This window comes from Passer montanus, unplaced genomic scaffold (assembly GCF_014805655.1).
Source record: "Passer montanus isolate IOZ18808 unplaced genomic scaffold, ASM1480565v1 scaffold2, whole genome shotgun sequence".
NCBI lineage: Eukaryota > Metazoa > Chordata > Aves > Passeriformes > Passeridae > Passer > Passer montanus.
In genome coordinates, this window is record NW_024366591.1 from 4470177 (window position 1) to 4495812 (window position 25636).

General features: G+C 43.4%; 1 protein-coding gene across 3 annotated transcripts; it reads right to left on the reverse strand.

Annotated features, from left to right (window-relative positions):
• Nucleotides 1–6019: 6019 nt before the first annotated feature.
• TBXT (T-box transcription factor T) lies at nt 6020–22961 on the reverse strand. 3 transcript variants are annotated; one of them, XM_039707215.1, is made up of 9 exons: nt 22661–22961; nt 22237–22501; nt 21576–21710; nt 20777–20838; nt 20627–20688; nt 19521–19697; nt 18168–18300; nt 8080–8134; nt 6020–6293 (listed from the first exon to the last, which is right to left on the reverse strand). In XM_039707215.1, exons 1-8 carry the CDS (start codon nt 22864–22866, stop codon nt 8116–8118), a joined length of 1059 nt encoding a protein of 352 aa, XP_039563149.1. In that variant the 5' UTR covers nt 22867–22961; the 3' UTR covers nt 6020–6293; nt 8080–8115. The 3 variants fall into 3 exon arrangements, with proteins under 3 accessions (XP_039563149.1, XP_039563148.1, XP_039563147.1); XM_039707214.1 differs by lacking the exons at nt 6020–6293; nt 8080–8134 and adding an exon at nt 14863–16902 and having other exon boundaries at nt 18168–18297; XM_039707213.1 differs by lacking the exons at nt 6020–6293; nt 8080–8134 and adding an exon at nt 14863–16902.
• Between the last annotated feature and the right edge of the window lie 2675 nt (nt 22962–25636).

The window sequence follows — 25636 nt, forward strand, 5'->3', positions numbered from 1 at the left end:
AACAGAGCTATTTGAAAGCAACACAACATGGGCACAGAGGGCAACTGCACACTTCTCAGTAAGGTGCTGGAACATAAACAGACTACAACATGGAAGCAGCAAGCAATCAGACATATGGTCTCATGAAAATACATCTATCTCATGCCATGTATATTTTTAATACAAGGAAACAATCTGACGTTGTTCGGACTCAACCAACTTAAAACTATCCATATTAATATGTACAGGTCGGTAGTTTTGAAACTGTCCACTTGAACACTTCAATTCTTCTGCAAGGAAATGACCTTATGCTGCATCCATTTCTTTTTCAGTAAAAAAACATTTCAACAATTATTTCCAGCTTGCACATATATGAATGTCCACTCTTAAAATATAATAAGCTGAATTACTGGAGAAAGGCCAACCACAGCTCTAAAGTGCAACTGAGAGTGAAGCAAGAGAGATATCTACAGCCCTAACACATTTGAGCCAGAGCTGTATAACAGAAGGGTTTCTTTGCAGCAGTAAACCCTGGCAAGTTTTAAAATGTGCTGGCATGAAAAAATAAAGACAAAGCCTAATGTGAACAGGGCGTAGTGCTAAAGGATGCTTTGTCAGTTTTCAGCAAGTGACTGTTTTCTGACAAAATTAAGCTGCAAGTAGCTAAGTCAGGATGCCTTGGTATTACTTAGCCAGAGATTTTAGATGCAAAAAAATTTCCTTCTCTCCCAATTCTTCTGAGAGGCACATGCAGCTTCTCCCATTAATATTTCCATTCAAGTAGGATGCCAATATTGACTCACTACTAAAAGACCAAAGTTGACATGCAGAAACATGGTGCCTGTCCTCTCTAAGTGCTTTAAAGGTCCTTACATCTAAGGATGTCTAAGTCCATTAAAGATCCTTACATCTTTTTCCTAAGAATTTGTCCTGTGCTGTTCTTCAGCAATTATGCCAAGAGCTTTCTCCCTTACATATCTTCAAATACCTACTTTGAAGCCACACATTCTGTAGCCATACACCCCAAGCAAGCAGAACTCTGCAGAGCCCAGCACCTCAGTGAAACATTTCTTTATGTCCCACTTAGCCATTTTTTCAAATGAAAATCTACTGTAGGTAGTAATTCACTAACAAGGTACACAATCAATACTTCCCCACAATTAATAGAGGAAAAACATGTGGTCAACAGACTTCCCTAATAAAATGGACAGAAACCTACACTCAATACTACTAAACAGATGTAACTTACACTTGTGAAAAAGTTTCAAAACAATTATCCCTGGAATAGTCACAAAATTTCCATTTTGTCCCTGTATACATGTTAAACGGATTAAAACAAGACACACTTGGTAAACCATGACTGCCTCACTGTGGATTAAAACAACACTTGCTTGCAGGTTTTTTGCTATTACTACCAAAATATTAGCTTTTTCTTCATCCCTAAGGGGAAAAAACAACAAAACAGAAAAAGATATTTTGTTCAGGTGAATAGTCCAAAGTATTTCTGAAGATACTGTCACAGCATTTGGTTGGCTGACAAATAGCTTGCAATAAGTGAAGCTGAATACTCATATGATCATAGCTGAAGTCACAGCCATGTTTCACAGCAGAAATGCAAGCTGCATGTGAATTTATTCTCAGGTTTTTTTTAAAACTCTCAATAGCCTTGCAAAAAGTTCTGTTTCAACATGGAATAGTGGGTGTTAAATAACATTTCCTTTAAAAAAATCTACCTAGCAACTTTATTGCTATACCCAAATCCCCATTTCCTTTCTCTCAATAGTCTCATGAACTTATCTTCCTTGGAAGCACAGGCTAGGTGAGCTCCAGCTTTGAACTTCCTGGAGGAACTGCTTAAACAAGTACAAACTCACATCTGACCAGATGGACAGCAAGAAATCAGCTTTTATTTTCCACATTCTTGCTCTCAGAGCATGACACTTGCACATCTTGGGATCCATTACCATATGTAGGTCCTTTGAGCCTGGTTCCATCAAAAGCAGTTAAACTGGAGTTGCTATTCCATACAGTCTCATTTCCAATTATTCTACTGCAGCCTCTGCAGCATCCCAGGTTCACTTACAGTAAAATCAGTGCTTATGCAAAAGCACAGACATAATCTCATACAGAAGACAGTAGTACCTTGTGGCATACTGAACACTTTGAATTGTATGCTGAACCTCTCACTGTAGCTGGGTGTTGTTTAGTTACTTTGTGACTTCTTACCAAATCCAGAAGAATCAGTTACAGAGCAGTCTGAATTATGCAGGCTATTGTACTAGCTGCACCCCACGCCCAGGGCATTACCTGCCATTCAGCCACACATCCATTCTGACAAAACATCATTCCCCACACAAGCAAACAAAAGTTAATTCATCAGTTAATTCCTGTCCCATCCCTTTATTGACTCCAGCTTCCATCCTCTCAGTCTCATAAAGAGGAAAGTGGTCATAAACAATGAAAAAGTATTATATATCCATCCCTATTCCCTTAGCAAGACACTGAAGGGCCTAGGGAAGGTCACAAGCAGAACCTTCAGAGTGATGCAGGAAGCAAGGCAAAGGGATGCTTGGGAATATTTCATGAGTACTTAAACTGAAGAGATTCGTTTCCTTAGCAAGCAAGAGTGAACATTTGGGAAAAGTTGGGCTGGATGGCCAGAACCTCAGGGCTTGATGGAGAAGAGAGCAGTGTGTTTGAGGGATGTTTTTTGTTCTTTGATCTTGCTGCTAAAAATATATATGTTTCTTATCGTAACTGATTAACTGACTTTGAAAACTCATCTTTTTCCAACTTTTATACCCTCTCTGTCATATGAGAAGCAATAAATTCATAAGCTGCACTGACAACAGAAAGCCAATAAAGTTTTTAAAAGCTAAGGTGCTCCATTCCTAACGCATACTTTTCCCACATATGCAAAGCATCTGTGGTTGAAACAGCTCCTTGAGGAAATTCAGGGGAGGAAACTCAAACATTATGAGTCAAAGCTGCAGAAGAAGAGGCTGTTAGTCACAAAAATATATTCCTGTCCCTTGAAGAAAACATGCAGGACAAGAACAATACATACTCACTGTGAACACAAACAAGTCTTGCTTCAGAAGCAGTTTACCTTGATGTGCCTTGCTCTGGCATGTGCCACTCTTTCCTCAGCTCTGAAGGCAGAGCCTGGCCCAGGAATTATGACAAAAGGATTGCTGAATAAATTGGTTTTGTTTCAAAAGCCCAGCCTTTTTCCAGGAAAAAGTGTTTAGTTGTTTATTTCCGTAAGCAACTCTCCTCCCTGGAACAGAATTTAAGAGTTCCTCCTCAGCAGTACAGGGAACCTGTACTGAAAGGGAACATTAGAAGGACATGGGGGATAAAGCAGAAAAAAGAAAAAGCTACCATAACCATTACATGGAGAAGAGGAAGTTTCTTTGTTGATTAAAAAACCACATATCTTTAATAGCTTATGCAGTGGAGTGAGAACAACACACAAAATTGTCTGCGACAGACTTGATTTTGCCTGGCTGCCTGCAGAGGCTGGAAACATCAGTTCCTCAGGCAGGCTGCCACTCACACACTCCCCCAGAGCAAGATCAGCCGGCCTGACCAGGCTACATCAGCATGGAGCATATCCCACCCCATGAAGTATCATTGTGTATTTGCTTTGGCAAGGTGGTTGTTCTGAACTTCAGGCTGCTCTACCTTAGATCACACAGCCCAGGGGCACTTGCGGGGTAAGCGTGTGAGGCTGATCCAGTGGCTCAGCACTACAGACCATCCACCAAGTCCACGGGAGCACTGAATACCCCTTAGCAGGCAGATGTCAGTGTATCTAGGCAACCTGACTCTCTAGACAGGCGTCAGGAGTTTTCCCCAATGTGCTTTTCTCCTACCAGGAGGTCAATATGACAGTGTGCTGTCAAGGTCTCATTGTGGGTCTTACACAGCACCGATCCATGTTCTTACCTCTTCCTACCCAAAAACCAGTGCTAAGGGTTGAGGGTTTGTTCCAAAGAAGCTTTGAGAGCTGGCAACAAAGCTGGAGAAACACCCTGGGAATAACAGCAGATCCCACTGCAGTGAAAGCATGAATCAGAAAGCACTGCTGGCTATGACAGTACCTGCTTTGGCTTCAGAGGAAGCATCACAAAAGGAAGGAACAATATTCATACCGGTTTTGCACGTGCATTCATTGCCCAACCACCAAATGCTGCTAGTACCCTTTAACTCAAATAATCCCTCATTTATCCTAGGTCACAAATTTCTACCTATGGCAGGTTTTTTCAGTAAAGCATCTATCCCTTCTCCAAATAGTAAATAAAAGCAACAACAAAGAAAATATTAGATTACATTAGATAACCAGATTCCAGACACCCCAAAAGGTTTACTCCTCTGTCAAGCTGCTCCTTTGGAAAACTTCCAAGTGAAGCAGCTTTTAAACTAACCATGTACTGATCCAACACAAAGCTCTAAGTTATTAGAAACGTATTTTAATGAGTGTGTTTGATATTACTTAGCTGGTTAGCTGTCTGTACTTTGTAAAACAGCAAGCTTAGCTTTAGAATATACTTTATACAGTGTTGGCACTGAGTGTAAACTGGTGTATTTCCCTCTACCAAAACAGGTAAAACATGCATAAATATGCAGTGAACAATGAACACATTCATTCAAGGGCCTTTAAGGGTCAAATGCTGTCCGAGGTTTTCTCTCTACTCCCCCGGGCTGGGGAGGAGTCTGCACCAGCCGAGCGTATAAGTCCCCTTACTCCTGTATCACTCACAAACATCATTATCAGGGCCAGCAAGAAGTCTCATACACTCTCAGAGACAGAGAAGACAGAAAACTGGACCATGTACCATGGACATTGTAACTGCAATGATTCATCTTTGCCTCCTGGCTTCATGTCTCAGTGTAATGTTACTCCAGGAGAGTGTATTTGCCGTTTGCAAGAGAAAGATTCTTAGCTCTAAGCCAAAAAACCAGCCAGAGCAGTGCAAAGACCTGGATTCACTGAAGACTGCTCTCTTCTCATATCTCACACTGCCCTCCCCATACCTGTAGGCTTACTCTTTTTATTTTTAATTATATATTTTTATATAATTATATAAAAATTACATAAAAATATATATTATATAATTTTCTTATATAAAAATTCTAGGATGCTTGTTTCCAAACTAGAAAAGCCTCTTGGTAGCAATGAAGTGCTTCAGAGGGAAAACGCTTGCTGGCTGGTCAATGCCAGAGTAGAGTCCCAGCCCAAAGGACTGGTTCACAGTGTCCACTCCCATGGCTTTTTGCATTCCAGGCAGGCCAACAGATACAAAAAAGAAAGCACACATTTTTAGTGCACTTGATTTGAAGTAAATTACCTAAAGTGGTAAAGTTTGTGTTCATTAAAGGACTTATTCAGAGATCTGAGAACTAATCTCAACAGTTAACCAGAGCAAGAGTTTCCCATACTTGGTGGCATTTATGAAACTATACTGGGTAGTCAGCAAAATGCTATCATCTGTCTTTGGCTCAGCGCTTCTCTTCAAAACTCCAATCAAAAGAGGAGTTTTTAAATAAAGGAGTTTTTTAAATAAAGGAGTTTTAAAATGGTCAAGAACATCATCAACCATAGATGCCATTAAAGCAAAGGTAGACAGGATACGACTTTCAGCAAAAGTGATCCTGGCAGTGCTGCCTCAGAGGCAGAGCAGGTGCACAAGTAAGGGATAGATTTATTGGATTTGATCATATGTAAGACAGCACAAAAAAATGTGAATGAAACACAAGAAAATCTGAAGTTACTGTTATTGCAGCTTTGAAATATGCACTTTAAACTAAATTTTGTTCTCCTCTTAAGTTACCCAAAACTTACACAGCAGTCTACAAATCAGTAGTATTTCAGTTGCTAAAATGCAATTTATTGGCAATAGAGAAAAGGAGCAAGTGACAGCCAAGATGTGAAAGGCAGCTCTAGAAATTTTGGTTCTGCTTGTTAAATGTAAATGTAATGTTGGTTTCTTTTGCAGTAGCATTTATTCACAGGGCCGATTTGAGGTTGGTTCACACTACAAAGTTACACCCTCAGAGACGGGAAACCCAGTGTGCTTTAGTAATTAGTATATAACATGCTTGCCAAGCAATTAATTTACAGTTGTGAGCTGTGCCAAACCACACATCCTGTTGCAATCTCACCTGCTCGTAGGAAGGAGAGAGAAGTCTGTCCACAAGAGGGAGATAACAGACCAGCCGTGAAGCCTTTTCCTCTCGTACAGGTCCAGCTAAGAGGCTGACACATCTCGGAGAGGTGTTCCTCCCTCCCCGAGAGCCTAGAAAGCATCCTGCGGGATAGAGGAAAGAAGAACGGGGCTAAGGAGGAGGGAAAGAAACATTTTAGAGAGTAATAAAGTACTTGCTTGCTTCCAAATTCTGAAAGGATCTGAACAAGCAAATAAAAGACCGGCTCAAAACAATTGGAACTTTGTTGGATTCCTATTTTCCTTACTTTTAGTATTTAGTCTGATAAAGCAATTTGGATTAGGCAGGCTAAAATGAGATGTTCAAGCCCATAGTAGCCCAAAGAGCAGGCCTGATTCTTCAGCAGGTTATTTGTCAGTCAAGAGTGGTATATTTTGGCTAGTATAAAACAAAGTATTTATTTTTTATTTTTAATTTATTGAAGTAACCCTGATGTGCTGGAACCAAGGTCTGAGAACAGAAACTACTACACCGTGCTCTTCATAGGCAGGATCTGCTTTGTCTTGTTCTCGAAATAACAACGACATTTTGGTGGTCACTTCAAGACCTTGGCATGCCCTGGCAGCCAGCAGAACTCTGGCTCTCATGCCTCAGGGAGCACATGTGCCACATCCAGAGCACAGAGCCAAGCAGCGACAGTGCTGGGGCTGCACCCTGACAACCCACTTGGGTGTGGCAGTACAAGGATGTGCTTCCTGCAGTGCTCCTTTCTGAGACCTAAGCACAGAGCTGTCTTAATTTTTCTAAATGCTTGCTGAGTGCCAACAGTGGCACCCTGAACCCTACAGAAGTTCATCCTGAGAGGGGGGAAAGCAAACTGTTTCCAAACATTTCAAGGTGCTAGACCATCTTGAAAGGAAGTCTCTGCACAAGGTCCATTCTTCAGATCCTGATTTTTGTCCAGAGCACTTCCCTGTAGTAGTCTGCTAGAAAGCAGCATGGATGAGGCTGAAAGTACAGCCAACAGAGTAAGCCTGGCAGCACAGGGACCATCTCAGAGGCAGCAGTACACCAGAATCCACTCCAGAGGGACAACAAAAGCTAAAGCAGAGACAAACGTGTTTGTCAGAGCCTTTAAATTTTTCTTAAAAGACAAACAAACAAAAAATATAGTACAGGAAAAAACACTGCACACAAGTGAAAAATTCAAGTTTCAGGATGAAAATGGATAGTTCACTGATAAATTTCAATCCTTAACTGGATTGGGACCACCACAATCACATGACACAGAGGTGGAATAAAACTGAGGATAAGTAACAACCGTTTGATACCAAGTCTGTCAAAGCAAAACAGACCATACTGACAGCCTTTCTGAACATGGACTGTGCATATCATCAGCCAAGCTTCACTACTGCAAATTTATACAAGGTAATAGAGAAAACCAAGTGGTGGGGTGAACCTACCTGCTGAAACCCAGCTTCTGCAGATGCAGTTTGCCTTATTTAATTACCTAACAGCAAAAATTCAACAAATAAATGCATTTCTTAAACTGACAAATAAGCAGGCTGAGGGAATGCTGTCATTTATTCAGTAACCAAGGCAAGTCAAAATTAAAAGTTAGCTTTGTTTGCTCTCACTGGTCAGTATAAAAACACAAATTCAGCCTTCTGACAGGCAATTTTTCAAGGGCTGTTTAATTGCTACCATTTTTCAGCAGTCATCTTATTTGCAGAATTCCCTGGCATGCCCCAACAACAGCTCTGCGGTTTGCAGAAGCAAGTGCTTTCAAAATGAATACCATTCCTCACCTACATAGAAAAATGTGCTTGTAAGTAAAAAAAAAAAAAAAAAACAAAAAAAACCCCAAAAAAACACCAACCCCCCCCCCCCCCCCCAAAAAAAACCCCACAAAAACATACAGCCACCTACCTAGAGGAGAAACTGCTCACGTCCAGTTGCCAAAGTTCATCTCTTTTTATTGAAACTGAAATGGAAGGTACCGCAAACCTTATATTCAGGCTAGCATACAGTTGCTTGTTATTTTCAGAGCACTAAAGAAGTAACTCCAGCTTAGGGCAATCACATTTACTCTCATTAATTTCATTTTACCATCTACATGAAAACCCTAGTGACAGCATGGCAATCCTCTATGATCTTTCTGTAGAAGAGATCACTACAGTCACTACAAATAATCCAGTCAGAGAGATAAGGAAATTTTCATAAATGCAAGGCTGTAGTAATTTTTTCAAGTTTCCTGACTCAGTGCTCCTCTTCCACCTACATGTCTCACCCTAAGCCTGGATTTCCCTCTTCTCCCTGCACAGATCTCCAGCTCCTGCCCTGCAAGCATCCTGCCAGCAGCTGCACAGCAGCTGAAGCACCACCAAAATGGACAGATTCTCTGGCTGCCAAGGGCATAAGAAAAGCCTATCTCCAGCCTGTGGCTATTTTTGGGGTGTTTTTGAGAGTTTGCAGTCATACAAACCAAAAGAACAGGAAAAAGGCAGAAGTTTCCCCTGGCACCGATAGCAAGACTCCATTTCATTCTGCAGATATATAAATTAACTATGGGAACTGCATAAACCTGCTGCTGGGGTGAGTGGAAATTTCTCTTTCCCCTCCTGCCCACCATAGTCAACCTACAACTGGGCAAAGAATAGATGATGGAAACTTACATGAGCCATCCAGTAAAAATGGGACAACCTGAACACATAACTATCCTGGATTACAAATATTATAAATACCTCTCACACAGACCATATCCCTTTAGACAGCAATTCAGGCACAGGACACAGCATGGGACACCACTTCTAATGCATTGAAATGAGAGCTTTCATGTGGGAAGTTCTCAGAATTATTGAAGTTTCACAATTACCACTATAAGTGTTGCGTTAAGGTAAAGGATAGATCAAGAATTAAGTTTCACACATTAAGTGCAGTGCTCAGAACCCAATTCAATAAACCAAAACCTTTTGAAAAACAGTGCCAATAACTGTGCAGGGTAACTAGCAGAAGCCACCTTGAATTTAAAATAATATTAAATTAATGAAGTCAAGATAAAACCAAGACCAGTTACCAGTCAATTCCAGTTTATCTTAAATGAACCTCCTTCTCTAGGAGGCATCAGGGTTCTCTGATGCTGAGACAAGTTGGTATTTTTGAAGTTGAAGGCTGGCAGAGTCTCCAGGTTCCAGCCAGCAGCCAGAAGCATCCCTTCATTGGGGATGCACTTTCCCCCTGAGCACTGGCAGGTCAAGCAGCAGCCAGAATCATCACTGCCTCCCAGTCCCCAGAAAAGGCAGAAGATTAAGCATTTTTCCACCACAGAAGGAAGAGAGGCCTTGCCATCAGCTAAAGGCAGCCCTCTTGACAGACACAACCATCAGATAAGTACATTAGTGAGCACCAAGACCACACCAGCAAAGCTGCTGTTGCCCTGCACCACAGGACAGCTCCCAGGACGCTTCCATCTCTCTAGACCATCCCACCATAGCAGCTGCTGTGTCCCAGCAGGACATACTAAAGAAGATCTCACCAATCCACAGCAGCTCATTTCTTCCAGTGCCATCAGGTTTACAGCATAACCCCAGCCCAGATGACATTCCACACCTTACCTGCAAGATCCAGGCTAGTCATTTGTGAAGAAAAAAATACAGGTTCACTACTATCCTGCACATCCCAAATATACCTGCAGCTCCCTCTCTTACCCACTGGTGGATCAACCTCTCACACAGTCAGCTGGGTCTGCATCCTCCAAAATCCCCACCTGTGCCCACCCAAACTAGCATCACCTGCCTGCTTCCCCTCAGAGCCCACAGAAGCCAGCCAGCAGTGAGTTGGGTCTGTGCCACCTACATCCCAGCTCCATGGGCTAGGGTAGTTTCTGCAGGGCCACAAGGCCTTTTGTAATGCACCACAAGCTCTCCAGCCTGCACCAGCCCCTGCTAACTAGTATTGGATCTGGGATCACCAATGTGAACAAACAGGCAAATAGTGTTCATGTGCTGCTGAATTTTCTGATTTCCTTTCCACGTGTCCTGTCAGGATTCTCTGCGTTTTTCCCCATTCAGCAAGTGGGTTTTTTTCCAGGTCGCCTGTGTAGCTTTCCTTACACTCATCAACATAATTTGGGCCTTGGAAGACACTGCAAGGAGATGTCACTGAACAATACTGAGAACCCAAGTGCTGCAAACCAGACCCCAGGCACTGTCAAGGGTGAGGACCAGAATGCCTGCAGTCCACATGCACAAAGAGAGGAGAGAGAGGAGTGAGATCACATTTGATCATGATGGAAATTAAGGGTAATACAGGGGTTTTTCCACAAGCATTCATTATCCTACTTCTGTTCTCACTGAGGAAGACAGGATATAATGAGGAGGCAAAGGCAGAAAAAAACTAGTAGGAGCTGAAGCAGTTTCATTAATGTCTTAGTCCAAAAATGAAGAGAACATTGACAAAATCTCCTGGACGTGTGAGGTTAAGAGATGTCATTAATGCAGAGCAAAAGGGAGATCTTCCACAGGACAAACCAGAAAACTGGGGAGCAATGGAAGTGGTATAAACTGACTGGGACAAGGGCAAAGTCACTCAAGACACTAATAATACTTTCTGACAGAAGATTGGAGATCATCAGCAACAAATAGCTAAAGAAAGTTGCGGATCATCGTGACCAGTCAATCACTGATGTAACTCTAGATAATGAAAATGTGTTTTTCAAAGTTATCAAAATTGCTAATTCCAGTGGTATTGCAATCAAAGAGCCCCGACGAAGGCAGAAGTGATGCATCTTGACTCCATGTTCTCAGAAGGCTAATTTATTACTTTATTATACTATATTATATTAAAGAGTACAGAAAATATACTTACTCAATGCTAAAAAGATAATAATAAAACTCATTACTCTTTCCAGAGTCCCGACACAGCTTGGCACTAATTGGCCAATGAGTCAAAACAACTCACACGGGAGTCCAATAAGGCAATCACCTTTGGGTAAACAATCTCCAAACACATTCCACATGAGCACAACACAGGAGAAGCAAATGAGATAAGAATTGTGTTCTCTGAGGCCTCTCTTGCTGCCTTTCAGCTTCCCAGGAGAAAAACCCTGGGCGAAGGAATTTTTTCAGAGAATGTGAATGCCACACAGTGGAAATAGGGAAGCAGTATGGAATTTCCCAGGCCCTTCTGCAAGCCCATGCTTTGCACTACAGACATTCCCATCTCTCCCTTTCTCTGAGCCAGACACAGACAGAGAGCCAGCAGGAAAGGGAAAGCTGCAAGAGGAGGAGAGAATTTTTACAACCTTCCAAAAGAGAGGCTGAGAAATTACTTTGTAACAATGCATATCAGCTTAAAGACTACCAAGGGAGAAGAATCATTAAAGCTGGGAATAGGTTTTGGCTCAAGATCAGCTTGTCGTAAGACTATTACAGATAAATTTCAGCTGGTAATTAAAAGATAGCTCCTAAGCAATGAGAAGCAAGGGGGCTGCAAAAGTCTGCCAAAGCAACACCACTTGCCACAGGTACCCAGGCAGACACAGAAAACCTCCCCAGAATCTCACCCACTGTTTTTAAGATAAAACCCGGTGTTTCCCCAAAAGGTCTTGGTGAAGGGATTTCCTGTAATTAAGGAACTAGATTCAAGAAACCCCTTCCAACTCTGTTGTACAAGTCCAGTAATTGCATATCACATAGGAATTATTTGCATTGACAGAGTTACTGAAGCAATTAATTATTTTACTAGCATCGAGAAACAGTAATCTACTTTTGTACTGCTGCAAGACTGGGAGAGAGGAGGGAAAAGCAAGAAAAAGCTTCAAGCTGCTTGCCCAGAGGGTACAGACTGTCATCCCTAGGAGTCCTATGGTTGCATACCTGTGGCACCATCTCAGGAGACAAGGCTCAGAGACATGTCAGGAGTGCAGCACCAGAAGGATATTATGGTAACTGTGCCATTCCTTAAAAAAAAAAAAAAAATGGGTGGAGGAGGAGGAAAGTCTTGATTGGCTTGAAATTTGAATTGCAGTGAGCTGTGTGATCATACAGGAGATATGTAATATATGGCAGCCCTACACTGCTGTTTGCTCCATACTGACCAGCCAACATCCACCTCTGGGAAGCTATCACTGGGAATGGGCTTCAGCACCTCCCCTGCACCTGTTGGCACTGAGGATTGTCTTGAGAAATTATAAACATGATAAACACAAGCCAGCACTTCAGCTAACAAAGACAGGAATAACACTAGCAGTGTCCACTTAGGAGAGTAGGGAGTGCAGATGAACTCAAAGGACAGAAGGACAAATTCTGTGAACAGCAGAGAACTGGTAACTCCAGGAGGAGATTCCTGAGAAGCCCTGTGCCTTCTCTGTTTACAAAAGCAATTGCTGTAGCCAGCCATACAATCTTCAGCTGTAAACCCCACAGCATACCTCCAGATCCTAGACACCACCATGGTGTGTACAGTGGGAGAACCTGGGTTTGGATTATCTTTTCAAAGGATTTTTGACCTTGCCAAACATAACTGTGTCTGTAAGGTGCTGTTAGACATTATGAGAAATACTGGAACTGCACCACGCACCACTCAGACTGGCTCCCTCATTTTCTTTACCTCAGTTGCCAAAGGCACAGACATCCAGGAGCAGCTAAAGCCAGAACCTCTACGGAAGAAATTCTTTTCTGCACAGATACAAACCTCTGGAATGAGTCTCTGCATGGTTTAAAAAAACAATGCATGTTTCTCCTTCCATCTTCTTTACACCTGTCTTCGGGGGGTTTAATTTTTTTTTACTTTTGATTTCTATTACTTTTTTATTTTATTTATATTTGCATGAATGATGCAGTGCCTTAATGTGTATTATCTTAACTCATAAATCTAATTGATATCTCTGGGGAAGAGTCAGACTGGAGACAAGGGAATACCAAATCTCACATTTTACTCCTACTTGGAATTCATTATTGACATGACTTTTGGAAGCATAGCAAGACATTTCTGCACAACTGAGATGAGGGTTTTACAAAGATTTTTTTTTTTACAGCCAGCAATTATTTGTTTACCCAGAAAAAAATTAAGATAAAAAGCATTAACCCACTGAGATGGCAAACAGGATAAGTTTCCTAAGAGTTCTGAGCATTTGGTGATAGCTTAGTTCTTGGGCATTTGGACATCTCTCAGCCTCACAGTATTCGGTAGCCCCAGTGTTTGTCTGGTGTGCAGCACAGTCAGGAGTGGTGAGGAGGTACAAGGTAACAGCACAGCCACATTCACAGGTGAGGGCTATTTGAAGTAAGCCATCTCACACCAGCCTTCCTCAGGATTTGGAAATGTCACCTACATCAGTGCCTTCCCCTTGCCTCCACTAGCAGCTTCAGGACTGCACCAGCTAGCAGCTAAAGAAGCACAGCACTGCGGCCCTGAGCCCACAGGTGAGAAAAATTTCTCCAGATGGGTCACACAAAGTTAATTTTCAAAGTGCAAGTACATAGATATTGAAATGCTCCACCTGCTTTGAAGTGACTTTAAAAATTGCACTCAATGAAAGGTTTTGGTTCCTTTAATTTGAAAGTATGGGAGGGGAAAAGAAAAATCCCACACCATAAAAAACCAATTAGGTAAGATCTAGCTGATACTAGCATTAAGCAAGGCTGAGCTCTTCCACTTCACAGCCCAAAGGCTTTAGCTGCAGATCGCTTAGTTCAGAGAGCCATAGCTCATTCCTATAATAAGTAGCCTCAACTATTTTTGCCCACGTGGACATGGAATCACTTCTGCAGAACAAGGTCTGCAAGAACCCGAGAAACCACTGAGCCCTGTGCTGGGTAGCAGCTGTGGGCTGTCCTCCACACAAGCCTCGATGTGGGAAAGAGATCCACAGTGGGCTGCCTGACCAGGGCCATACCCAGGGACGGGTTCCAGCTCTAGGTCTAGCACCTCTCTCCTGCCTTACCGGTCCCCTTCACTGCACAGGCTGTCCAGGGAAATGGTGGAGTCTCCATCCCTGGAGGTATTGAAAAGACGTGTGATATTTAGAGACGTAGTAGAGTGGTGGACTTAGCTGTGCTGGGTTAAGGGTTGGACTCAGTGATTTTAAAGGTCATTTCCAAACTAAATGGTTGTCCGGCAGATGGGTCATCCTCCTCCCCTGAATTGCCTGCTTTGAGGGCACGGCTCTGGGGCAAGGATAAAGCTGGCTCCTCCCAAAGTCAGCTCTCAGAAGTGGCATGTGCATGCTTAGCTGCACATAGAGACAGGGAAGTGCTGATCAGCTGGTAACAGACTCCTGAAGTAGCTGAAAGGACCAGGCAGCAGCTTGGCATTTATTACTGGGGGCAGGAACTCAGAAACACACTTGAAAATCTGGTTAGCGGGGTCTAACACAGCAGGTGCCAGGCTTGCATCCAGCTCCAGCTAGAAACTGGTCACTGTGGGAAAAGAGCTTTGACCCAGCACCAAATGTGGCAACCACCTCTGAATACCATCAGTCAAGGATTTACCAAAAGAGGGGAGAAACACATGGGGGTGGAGAAAGCAGTGGATGAGGACTGTTTGAACTTTTACCCACAGACAGAAGCTGATGTGCAGCAGAAATCATCTCTGAAACCATTCAGTGAAAGGCCAGCATACTGTAGGTTCAATATGGCTGATGTGCATTTGTTTCACCTTTCCCACCACCCCCACAAACTGAAAATCAAGCATGGAGTTTTTCTTAAGAATCTTTACTTTTTTTTTCCTTAACTTAAATTATACATCCGAAATACAAGGATAAAACCTCACAATGAAAGATGCTGCTAAATTCTATAAAATAGCCTAAATAATAATGCACTTACATCATTTACACAATTTACCTTAACAATAAAATAGGAGCACTTAGATCACTATTTACATATTGACAGAGGATGTGGCTGTGCAGCCATCCACTTTTGGTGCTGTCTCCTGCTGGAATACCTCTGGGAGACTTGCCTCTGCAGGGAATAAGCCCTGCCAAAACTTTCTTAGGTGCAGGAACCTGCCCAAAGGGTACGAAACAGACCAAAATGGTGGAAAATACTTGCTTTTTCATCTTAAAGCTGCCACTGCAGCACATAAGCACATATCAATGAGTTATTTAAGGAATTACCTGATACAAAATTTTGCTTGGCTGTATTAGGCACTTTATTATACAAGTTATTTATTATGGCTTATGCAAAAGAACTCACTATCCTCAGGATATGTATTTGCCAGATTCAGTAGGAGAAAGAGACACATCTAAGGGAACACCTTCAGCCAATGTTTTGGGTTACCTGCACCATGAATTTGGATCACATTACTTCGTATCAGTGATAAAGCAAATATTTTATCAAGACCTATGCCTTCCAGCAAGTCAAGCAGTCAGCGTGTTTTACATTTTAGTATATGTGCACTTTTGTGCAAAAACCTTGGCAACTACAGATCTCCCTCTTCTGGTAAGTTAACAACTTATATCCATACTGTTCCATGTGCCATGGGGTGACATATCCCACAAATGATTGTCTTGAAAGAGTACTGTAGGATGAGGCATTATTTACATATCTAAACATGTAAAAGATAAAGTTGTAACTTACCAAATAATAAATACAGATCAGAGTACAAGACTGAAAAAAAATAAATTAGATGGATTCCCCAAGGTGTTGAATTCCTTCTCTTAAGGCCTGAGCCAAGGATGCAAAAAAACCCCATGAAGCGATGTACTTTCAACGGTTCAAAAGGTTTTGGATAGGGCTTCTAATTAGACACTGTTTGAAAATGAGATGTTTAGCTAAGCTGGTGGATATTTTAAACCTATATGATCAAACAGCAAACTTACCTCTAAAAGAAGTATTTCGGGTAAAACTTTTTAGACCAAACATCAACACTGTTTTTATTGGGAAGAACATAGTTCTCAAAGATTGTCTCAACATGAATTCAGCAGCAATGAAATAAGCATACAGTTAAGAACACGTGTTCTTATTTATGAAGCAAATACGTGTTAGTGCACATGATTTTCCAAAAACTTCACTCCGCAGCTATATTTGTGTACATTTCAGAATGCTTCTAACTAGTTGGTTAATAAAAATCTTCTTGTGACTATAGTAAAGTTTGCAATTTAAAAAAACTAACTGAAAAACAGTTAGGAGTAACTTACTCAAGAATTATGCCAAATTTCAGGTCCAAATATATCAGAACACTGAGAAATTTGGAATCCAAGTAAAAATCTTAAAACTGAGGTCTATCAATCTTTTAAAAAGAAAAAAATACTAAAAGCAGTGAATCTGCTCTCAGAATTGCACACTCACCAGGTTTGTAAACTCTACATTAAGTCAGTGATGCACTGTTCACTATAAGAGGTATATAATGTGGATGCTCTCAGCAGAGCAGTACAGATGCTTTTTGGTTGCAGTTTCCTTCACGTCTCCTCTTTCTCCTCCTTGAGGATTAAGCATCTAAAGTAATTCGGTAGCTAAAAGTGTCTCAGAGGAAGAGGTCTGTGTTTACATGGAAGGGGAGGTGACAGGTGTCCATGTGGATGCCAGCCTAGCATGTACAGAGGTGTCATACTGGCCATCAGGCAGGTCTGCGGGCGCCGCGCTGTCGTACAGGGGTGAGGTAGAGGAGGCTGCTGTCACTGGGTGGGGCAGAACTGAGTAGTGTCCTGCAGAGCCATGCAGGAACTGGGAGCTCAGCCCGTTGGACATCCCACTTGGCTGGGACACGGGCGTGATGGTGCTGTTACTCACAGACCACAGGTTCGGGTACTGACTGGAAGAGGTAAAGTCATAGGTAAAACCAGTTACTAGTGACTCTAGTGCATGCTGGCAGCATGTGTTGGCAGTTCCCAACACAACCCCCAGACTAAGTCCTTTTGCTGCAAACAGTGATACTCTCTTGGCAGTTCCCAGCCACTGCGAGGCAGGAAGGACCTCCAGGCAGAATTTGTGTTCATGGCACCCCCACAAATAAACTGAACTTCCCTATTTTCCAACAGATAGGGGCTTAGAAAAAAGGGGTGGCAGAAATGCCTTCCTTGAGGTTTCACAGTTCCAGTACAACTTTACCTACTGAACAACTCAGAGCAGAAATTGAAACTCCAGGAACTTTGCAACTTCCTAAATATGCATCCTGGGGATCAGACAGAAAGGAGTGCTAGAAGGACCTTTTTACTCAATCTGTGTTCAGGACTAAAAAATAAGTTCAGCAATACAATTAACTCATACTGGGTAGTAGTACATAGCCTGATTAACAGTTAAGAGTCCACATGCGTGGTTCAAATGCAAAAATGCTTTCCACAAACAGAATGGTAGGTCTGAATTGCTAAAAGAGATGTCCAAATCTTGTCCCTCTGTAGTTCATAACAAATATTTTACCACCTTTTCTGCAGCTCTTTGAATTTTCAAGTTTAGCTCTAAGGGACTAAATGGAAGCTGAATTTTTGCTAAAGGATTCAAATTTTAATTACGATAATAAGTATGAAGAGGAGAAAAGATTCTTTTTTATGATCACAAAATATCTAAGACTTTCCCCACATGTACAATCCCATGCTATGCTGGTTAGTGTGGCAATGCTTAAATAAAGAATTACTGCCCCAACCGTGTGCTCCTTCTCCAAACTACAGTTCACTTCTCCACCATTTCTAGCAGAATAATGGTTTATGGAGATGGCTGGGAAAGCCTTCTTTACGGAAGGCATAAAGAAAATAAACTTTTTTTAACACCATTATGCATAATAAAGATGAAATTTAAGCATCCTCAAATTCAATCTATGTTTGTCTAAGTAATTCGCAACCCTTAATTTATCAAATATTGCTGTCACAAGTATCTGCATTTACAAAATCAAAGGAAAAAGAAAAATCTGTTTCTTCAATCTGTTTTCCTTGTGGACAGTCCTTCACAGCGCCCCACAGTGCTAATGGTTCATACCAACAGCCAAAATGTCTTCTAATATGCTGGTGATCTTACGTCCTTTTTCAGTCTTTTATTTTTTTTCTAGAAAGTACCAACATAGGGGTTTGAGGGCTGGACTCCTACCTGGAGGTGGTAGCTGTGCCAGTGCTGTGACCCATGGGCAGCATGGCTGTGTGTGTAGTAACTCCAAGAGAAGACCAGTTGTCATGGGACTGCAGCATGGATAGGCAGGCAGAGGAGTTGTCAGCATAGGCTGCTGAGAAAACACAATCAATTACAAACACTAGAATCAGGCCAAATACCAATCTTGTATTTAAATGCAATGAAGAATTTTAAATCACCCTTCCCCACTACTACCTTGGGGAAAAAAAAAAAAAAACAAACACAAAATTACACACACAGAAAAAAACCAAAGAGTAACCAGTTGTGTCAAGCTCACACCTTTATGGGCATTGCCTGACATGCTGTTTTGCTCCACTCATAACTGCAAAATCTTATTTCTGTGAAGGGCCTATGGTCAAAAGGCTGTCTGCAAGCAGCTGCTAAATCAGCACATGCCATTTTACACAGTCAGTGGGATTTATTTACACTGTCACCTAGAGACCTTCCATCTCCATCACCTACAATGGCTGTAACAGTCTGACAAAGCTGGATAACAAGCCTATCACCGGATCACGCATCCCAGTTTTGAGCTGAGCATGCCACCTTGAAATCTGCCTTAGGCACCGTCAGGAGTGACTGGACTGTGGCTTAGACTACTTGGCCTGTGACCCAAACTGGCTGGCTCACACAGCAGGGGCACTAGGAAGCTATAAAGGGAATCCCATACAGCCACCATGGTGAGAAAGAAGCTGCTGTGGTAGCTAGCTAAGGGAAGAAGTTTTTTGCTGAGGACCAGGGAAGAAGGAAGAACACCAGAGAGGTTTCATTCTTTTATCCTTTTTTAAGTCTTCCACAAAACTTCCAAGATGCAAGAAAAGTTCACAGAGCTAGTTTTCCACTTCAAAATGAACAACAAAGCTACATACAAGATTGGTTAGGTTGCATCTAAAAAGCCATGTATTACTTCATAATTCAAAATAATAAATATTTTTTAAATGGGAGCCTTCAATATCTACACAGCCTGAAAGCTAAAATTGTTAATCATTCTTCTTTAACAGAAGAAATTTTTTAAAAAATTAAGGAAACAAACCCCACTGTTAAAAATGCCATTTTCACCCTGAAGTACCTGGTGCCTGAGATATTAAGTCTTAAGATATTTAGCTACTTCTGAGCACACCGTTTTTTAAAAGCTCTGCAGTTAACTTGGCTCCTTATTGTTTCTATCTATGCAGTGGTGGGACGTCTATAGACGGACACTAACTACAGCCACGGTTAAGATAAGCTAAGAAAATCAGACCCTCCATTCTAAAGACACTGGGAACACGTACTCGACTCAGGGCCCCCCTTCTCTCAGAGCTGCAGCCTCGGACTTACTTGGCGAGTTGTTTCTGTGCGTGTAGGGGTTAGCATAGGGTGCAGGCCGGTGGCTCCTCAGCGATGAGTACCTCTCACAGCTGTGGGCAGGGGACAGCGACAGTGAGGCTCCAAACTGTGCGTGGGGATTGGCAGAGGGGCACAGAGCCCCACTCCCAGGAATAAGCCAGCTACCTACTATGGGGAAGCAAGAGGTCCGTAAGAGGAGTGCTCAGTGCAGCTAGGCAGAGAATCACAGTAACGAGACAACTGAACAGCGAGGAAATGCACACTCAGGAAAGGAAACTGAGTTTCAACATAGCTGAAAAATCTGGATCTTTATAACTTGGATAAATGCTCTTATGAAGGAAAATTAGAAAGCAGCTTAGAAAAAGTCTTGTGTCAAGCTTACTTGTTTTTTAAATTACCATTTAGCCACAACCACAGTAAAGAAACATGGAAATTGTTAAACCCTCCCATGCGTAGGTAGCATGTGCTCAGTAATTGTTAGCACAGTATTCAGTTTTAAATTGCTCTTTGGGGGTCTCGATCTATAGCTAAGCTCTGAAGTTTCTCAGACTGCTAAGAACTCCTCTTAAAAATTAAGTATTTTCCCTGAAATAAAATAATTCCTGCTGCAAATCAACTGCCACATCTTTTTTAGACTGCATTTTGTTGCAATCATCTGTTAAAACAGAAATCATTAAAACATTAATGCTTTTCAATAATCTGAAAACTTCAAGCAAATGCCCATAATTTTCTTAGAGTACATAAAACATGAGTACCGTCTCAATAAATTTTATTAAATCAACTTTAGTTTCCATGCCCATGTGAACATTGCTGTCCTTGTATAAAAAGGCAAATGTCTTTTTGGACATAAAGGCAACTCTGCAGGATTCTATTAAATGGTTTTGAGTGCAATAAATCCTAACCATACACAGAGATTATAGTGTTTATATAATGATCAACATGCATGAACCACAACCACACAGACTGGTAACATTCCTCTCTCTGTGAACTAACAAGCCAGCTATCAACCACTGGCTTTGAAGTTTAGCTTAACTTCACAAAGAGTAGATGAAAGAAATCAAAGTCATGCTCATGATGCACAATGAAAAGAAACATACACTGTGAATACCCAGACTGCTGGTTGTCCCCCACTTCCTCCATCATGTCTTTGTGATCACTCCTATAAAAGAAACCATGTTGTATTAGTCAAGAATTTGCCTTCACAAATCTACCTTAAAAACCCACATTTTAGAATTAAGAGTTCTCACCTTTCTTTTGCATCAAGAAATGCCTTTGCAAATGGATTGTATTTAATTTTTAAAGCTGTGATCTGAAAACAACAACAAATATCTTTATTCACATGTATTACCATTCATTATCACACCGATATCAGGATTTGAACTAGGACTACCCACTGAAGTTGGTAAAATCACATATTGTTGAAGAAATCAAAGTAGGCCCATAAAAGCAACTGATGGGAATTAATTAAACAGCTCCTTAAGGTCTGAAGTACTATCAAAGCACTAGGAGTTAGTCTCTCTGCCAAATTTTGAAACACCGAATAGCCCGAGTTCATTGATCATCTAAGGAAACACCTAAGAAAGGAAGTAAACTAAATAGCTATAAAAATCTTCACATTTCAAGCCAGAGCAGATTGGACATCAAAGAAATCTCAGAAAACACAATAATTACAACTTCATTCAACACACATTTGCATTTGGGTAACAGAAAAAGGGTTGCTCCAAAAACGTGCCTTCAGTCATTTCACTGAGTAGCTCAAAATGACAATTGTATTTTTTACCATAGTTGTTGGCCTCCACAGACTCTTTTAAAAATTACTCCCCTATAATGAATCTGCAATACGTATTGAGACAAACAATGATCAGAACTTTGTTCTATAATTCATTCATAAGGCTTTTACATACATTAATTTAATCTTTTATAGTTAGGTTCAAAAAAAGCATAGGAAGAACTGAAAAGGAGATCCATTATTTTGCTCTGTAACATGCGTGCTTTGGTACTTGAATCCTCCCGGTAGTGGCATCCTCTCTTCCCCGCTGTGCATACCTCCTCGTTCTGGTAGGCTGTGACAGCTATAAACTGGGTTTCTGGGAAGGAATGGCTGGTGATCATCCGCTGTGGGCCACCCACTCGCACTATGTGAATCCGTGGCTCATACTTGTGCAGGGAGTTCAACATGATCTGTGAACAAATAGAGCAGGTCAGCAGTGACAGAGTAGTGGCAGATGCTGCCAAGCACAAAGGGCACTCAGGTTTTAAAGTATCCATCTTTCCATCAGAGGTGGAAAAAGCAGTAAGTACGAATAAAGCCTAAAACTGAAGCTGTGAGAGAAGGAAAGGTACACTGAGGACAGACACAACCTTCTGCGCAGTTATCCTCATCTCTGTTATTTGATAAAGCATTCACAGAGTCACAAATGCATCAATGGTAAGTCAGCCTTAGAAAGATTCATCCCACCACTGACATTAGCAGATATTCAGACCAGAAAGAGATTTCCAAAAAAGAAAAAGTGATAAAACATCAAGGTACCCATCCTCGGTAGAGAGAACAGCTCTCCTGAATGAATGAAGCAGGGAGAAGCGCGACCCATCCCAGCACGTTTGGTAATGAAAGTATGAAAATGAGCAGTAAGGAAGAGCGAGCTCGCAGCGCCGGGCCGGTCCGGTCCAACCCCACTGACCGACAGGTCTCGGTGCCGGTGTTTACCTGCCCGCCGCCGTTGAGCTTGTTGGTGAGTTTGACTTTGTTGAAGGAGACGGGCGCCTTCATCCAGTGAGCGCCGAAGTTGGGCGAGTCGGGGTGGATGTAGACGCAGCTGGGCGCCTGCGGCTCCGGCTTCCCGCCCGGCACCCACTCCCCGTTTACGTACTTCCAGCGGTGCCCGTCAGCCGCCACGAAGTCCAGCAGGAAGGAGTACATGGCGTTGGGGTCCAGCCCCGACACGCTCACCTTCAGCACCGGGAACATCCTCCTGCGGGGCGACACGGAGGCGCGAGGCAAGGCAGCAGGCAGCCGCGATCCCCGCCCCGGGCGGGCGCCCGCACCCGCCGCCGAGACCCCCTCGCCCCCCGCGGGCGGGCGGGCGGAACCAGGGTTAGGAGGCAGCGGAGGTGGCGGCGCCCCTCCCTACCTGCCGTTCTTGGTGACGATCATCTCGTTGGTGAGCTCCTTGAAGCGCAGCCACAGGTCGCTGTCCTCCAGCGCGACGCGCAGCTCCCTCTCCGTGGGATCCCCTTTCTCGCTGCCCGCCTGCAGCTCGCTTTCCACGGCGCTCAGCAGATGGTCCACGCGGTACTGCGGGGGCTTGCCCGAGCCCTCCGCGCCGGGGGAGCTCATCCCGGCCCCACGGCCGCACCAAAGCCGAGCCGGACCTGAACCACCTCACCGCGCCCTCACCGGCCGGGCCGCTGTTATAGCCCGCCATAAACGCCTCTCCGGTGACATCACCACGCCGGCGGGGGGGCCCCGCTGATTGGCGGGCGGCGCCTTTCATCGGCGCGGGCGGCGCTGCCCATTGGCCGCCCGCGGCCATATCAGAACGGTGCCCGCGGGAGCCTGTGATGTTAATTGTAGCCCGCGGGATTAAACGCGGCTATTTTATGTAAATCTACTCCCAAATGTTTGCACCTCTATCAAAGCCGCCGGGGCCGGGGCTCCGGCAGCCGCGGAGGAAATGGCCCATCTCGGCAACAGCCTCACAACCGGCCAGCGCGGCACCCTCTCGCCTCCCGACGCAGCGAGGCCCCCGGCCCGCTTCTAGGCGGGCTGTCCTGGACGGGAGGCGCTCCCGCCGCGGATTCATATTTAAGGGGAAAAAAACGGAAAGTCCTCTTTTCCAGGCGGCTGCAAGCTGACAGCAGCACCCCGCCTCGCACCGCCGCTTCCCCCCGCACCTGCCCCTGCCCCCTTGCCGGAAACTTTTACTGCAGGGAAGGGTGTAGCTGGTAGTGACAAAGCTTGCGGGAAAAATCAGCCAGAGAGCTGGAACTGTGCTGTACAGCGGCTGACCACAAACTTGGCACAACACGGGCACTCCCCGCTTTTAGCGAGCCCATGAGCCCGCCCGTGAGAAAAGTGTCAGAATTTGCCTCACAGCGCCAGCACGGGCATTGCTTTCGCAGACGAGATACTCGACGGCGATGGCTTTGAGCCATCCCACCTAAATAATTTTTTAAAAATCTGAAAATCAGATCGATAGCCACCCGCCATCCTACCTAAATAAAAACATACTTCTGAAAAACAGATCGATAGTTAAAGGCTTGGTTTCGTGTAGAAAGGAGAAACTCCCGCGAGTTCCTGCGGGCAAGAGGGGAGAAACTCATGGGTGAAGCTTTGCAACTTGATAAATTTATTTTAAAGCTATTTGATACAAAAAACAAGGGCCGGGACGAAGGAAAAGAGGGGTGCTCTGAGGCACTCCCGCCGGCCGATGTTGTAATAGTTTGCATTCTCCGGAGCTGCGACGTTCTGTGGTGTGAGGAAGTTTATTACCTTTCCGTGAGAATCCCTGGATAGAGGGCGAGGGGGAGAGAGGTGACAATGAGCAGGAAATAGTTCAATGGGTCTCTTTAAACAACAACATGTTCTTTAAACGGGAGGAAAGGAGAGGGGAAAAGAAGCGGAGCGGTGTGAAAATCAGAGATGTTTTTAAAACAGGCATCTCCTTTTCTCCAAACACCGCGCACCATCGCTGCCGGAGATTTTTCAAATTTTAGGAGAAGGTGCCCGGGATACGTTCGGGATACGTTGTCAAGCTGCCTGGCAGCAGAAGGAGCTGGGTCAGGGCTGCCAGGGGAAAACACGGTGAAGGTCCCTTTTGCGGGATGCAGACTGTGATTCAGTCCTTTATGGTTTAGTAGCTTCGGCTTAGGGCTGTACTTTCATTACACAGCACCATCGTTCACTTACTCAGCTCCGCAGAGCTTTTTCCCCCCTTCAATCTGACAAGCCGAATTCCTCGAGCCACCTCTCTTCGACCACTGTGCAGGAGCAGGAGAAAAAATGTCGTCCCTACAGATTAAATCTTGCTTTAATGTTTCTTAAAGCTGTTTCTGCCTGAGTACCGTCTGCCTGCTTTTTGTCCTCTTCGGAAGGGGAAAGCAGCATTTTCAAATAAATTACGGGCAAAGTTTACTAAGTTGATGCGTGGTCACTGCTAGCCGTAGTTGGAGGTGATCTTTTCGCTATCAGGTGTTTATTTTACTGAAAGTGCTCCGGTATAAACAAGCAAACACGACCTAACAAAAACCACGAACGCTCAAGCCCCGCGTGGGCACGGCACGCTGGCCCTCGGGTGGGCTGGCAGCCCCATCTTTGGGTTTGTGTTTTGAAGGCAACATTTCGAACATCTCAATCCTGAAAGAGCAGAGTGCCAGGAGAGGCTAGCCCCGAAGAACGACTCGCACAGACAGCTTCCCGTTCCGTGCAGGTGACAGGGAGAGAAGGGATTTTTCACCCCTTGCAGAAGTCGCGTCACTTTTAGGGTACGGTCTGTGGGAAAGGGGGCGGGGGGGGGAAGGGGACAAGAGCAGGGGAGGTGGTGGGGGTGGTGATGGTGGGTCCTGGCTTGCCTCAGCTTTTCCTCAGCTCAACGCCACCTGACAATGAACGTGTTTAAGAGCCGAAAGTAGCAGGAACAGTCGGAATTCAAAGAGACTGAGCGGTTTTGGTGGAGTATTAACTGTTCTGAAAATTAAAGACTATCTAAAATTGTATTTCCGTGATCTGAGCTTTTAAAACGCCATTTAATCCTTCTGGATGGATGCTTCAAGGAAGGATTAAATCCCTCTATATATACATGCACTCGTCGGCAACAGACACTTACCTATATGGTTAATATTTTTTGCACTGATCACTCTCTTTAGGCAGAGAGAGGAGAGTTGAAGTTCAATTTGATTTATCTCACATTTTACTTAATACTTAGCAAATGAGTGAGCTGCTCATCCCAGACAAGTAATGTATGTTCTCCAATTTAGCTGGTCTTAAAAAAAATGTCTTTCCAGTTTTGAATTTTGAAATGTCCATTTTAAAAAAAAGTTTCCAGGAGTTATGTAAGTTATGTATAATATTTGCAATGCTATAAAAAACATAAAAATAAAAACAACCT

Coding starts and splice junctions, on each gene's coding strand:
- TBXT (XM_039707213.1), bottom strand. CDS start 22,866: ATGAGCTCCCCCGGCGCGGAGGGCTCGGGCAAGCCCCCGCAGTACCGC. Junction 21,711..22,236: donor AGCTCAACGGCGGCGGGCAG/GTAAACACCGGC, acceptor ATTTGTTCACAG/ATCATGTTGAACTCCCTGCA. Junction 16,903..18,167: donor GGCACAGCTACCACCTCCAG/GTAGGAGTCCAG, acceptor TACCTCTTCCAG/TCAGTACCCGAACCTGTGGT.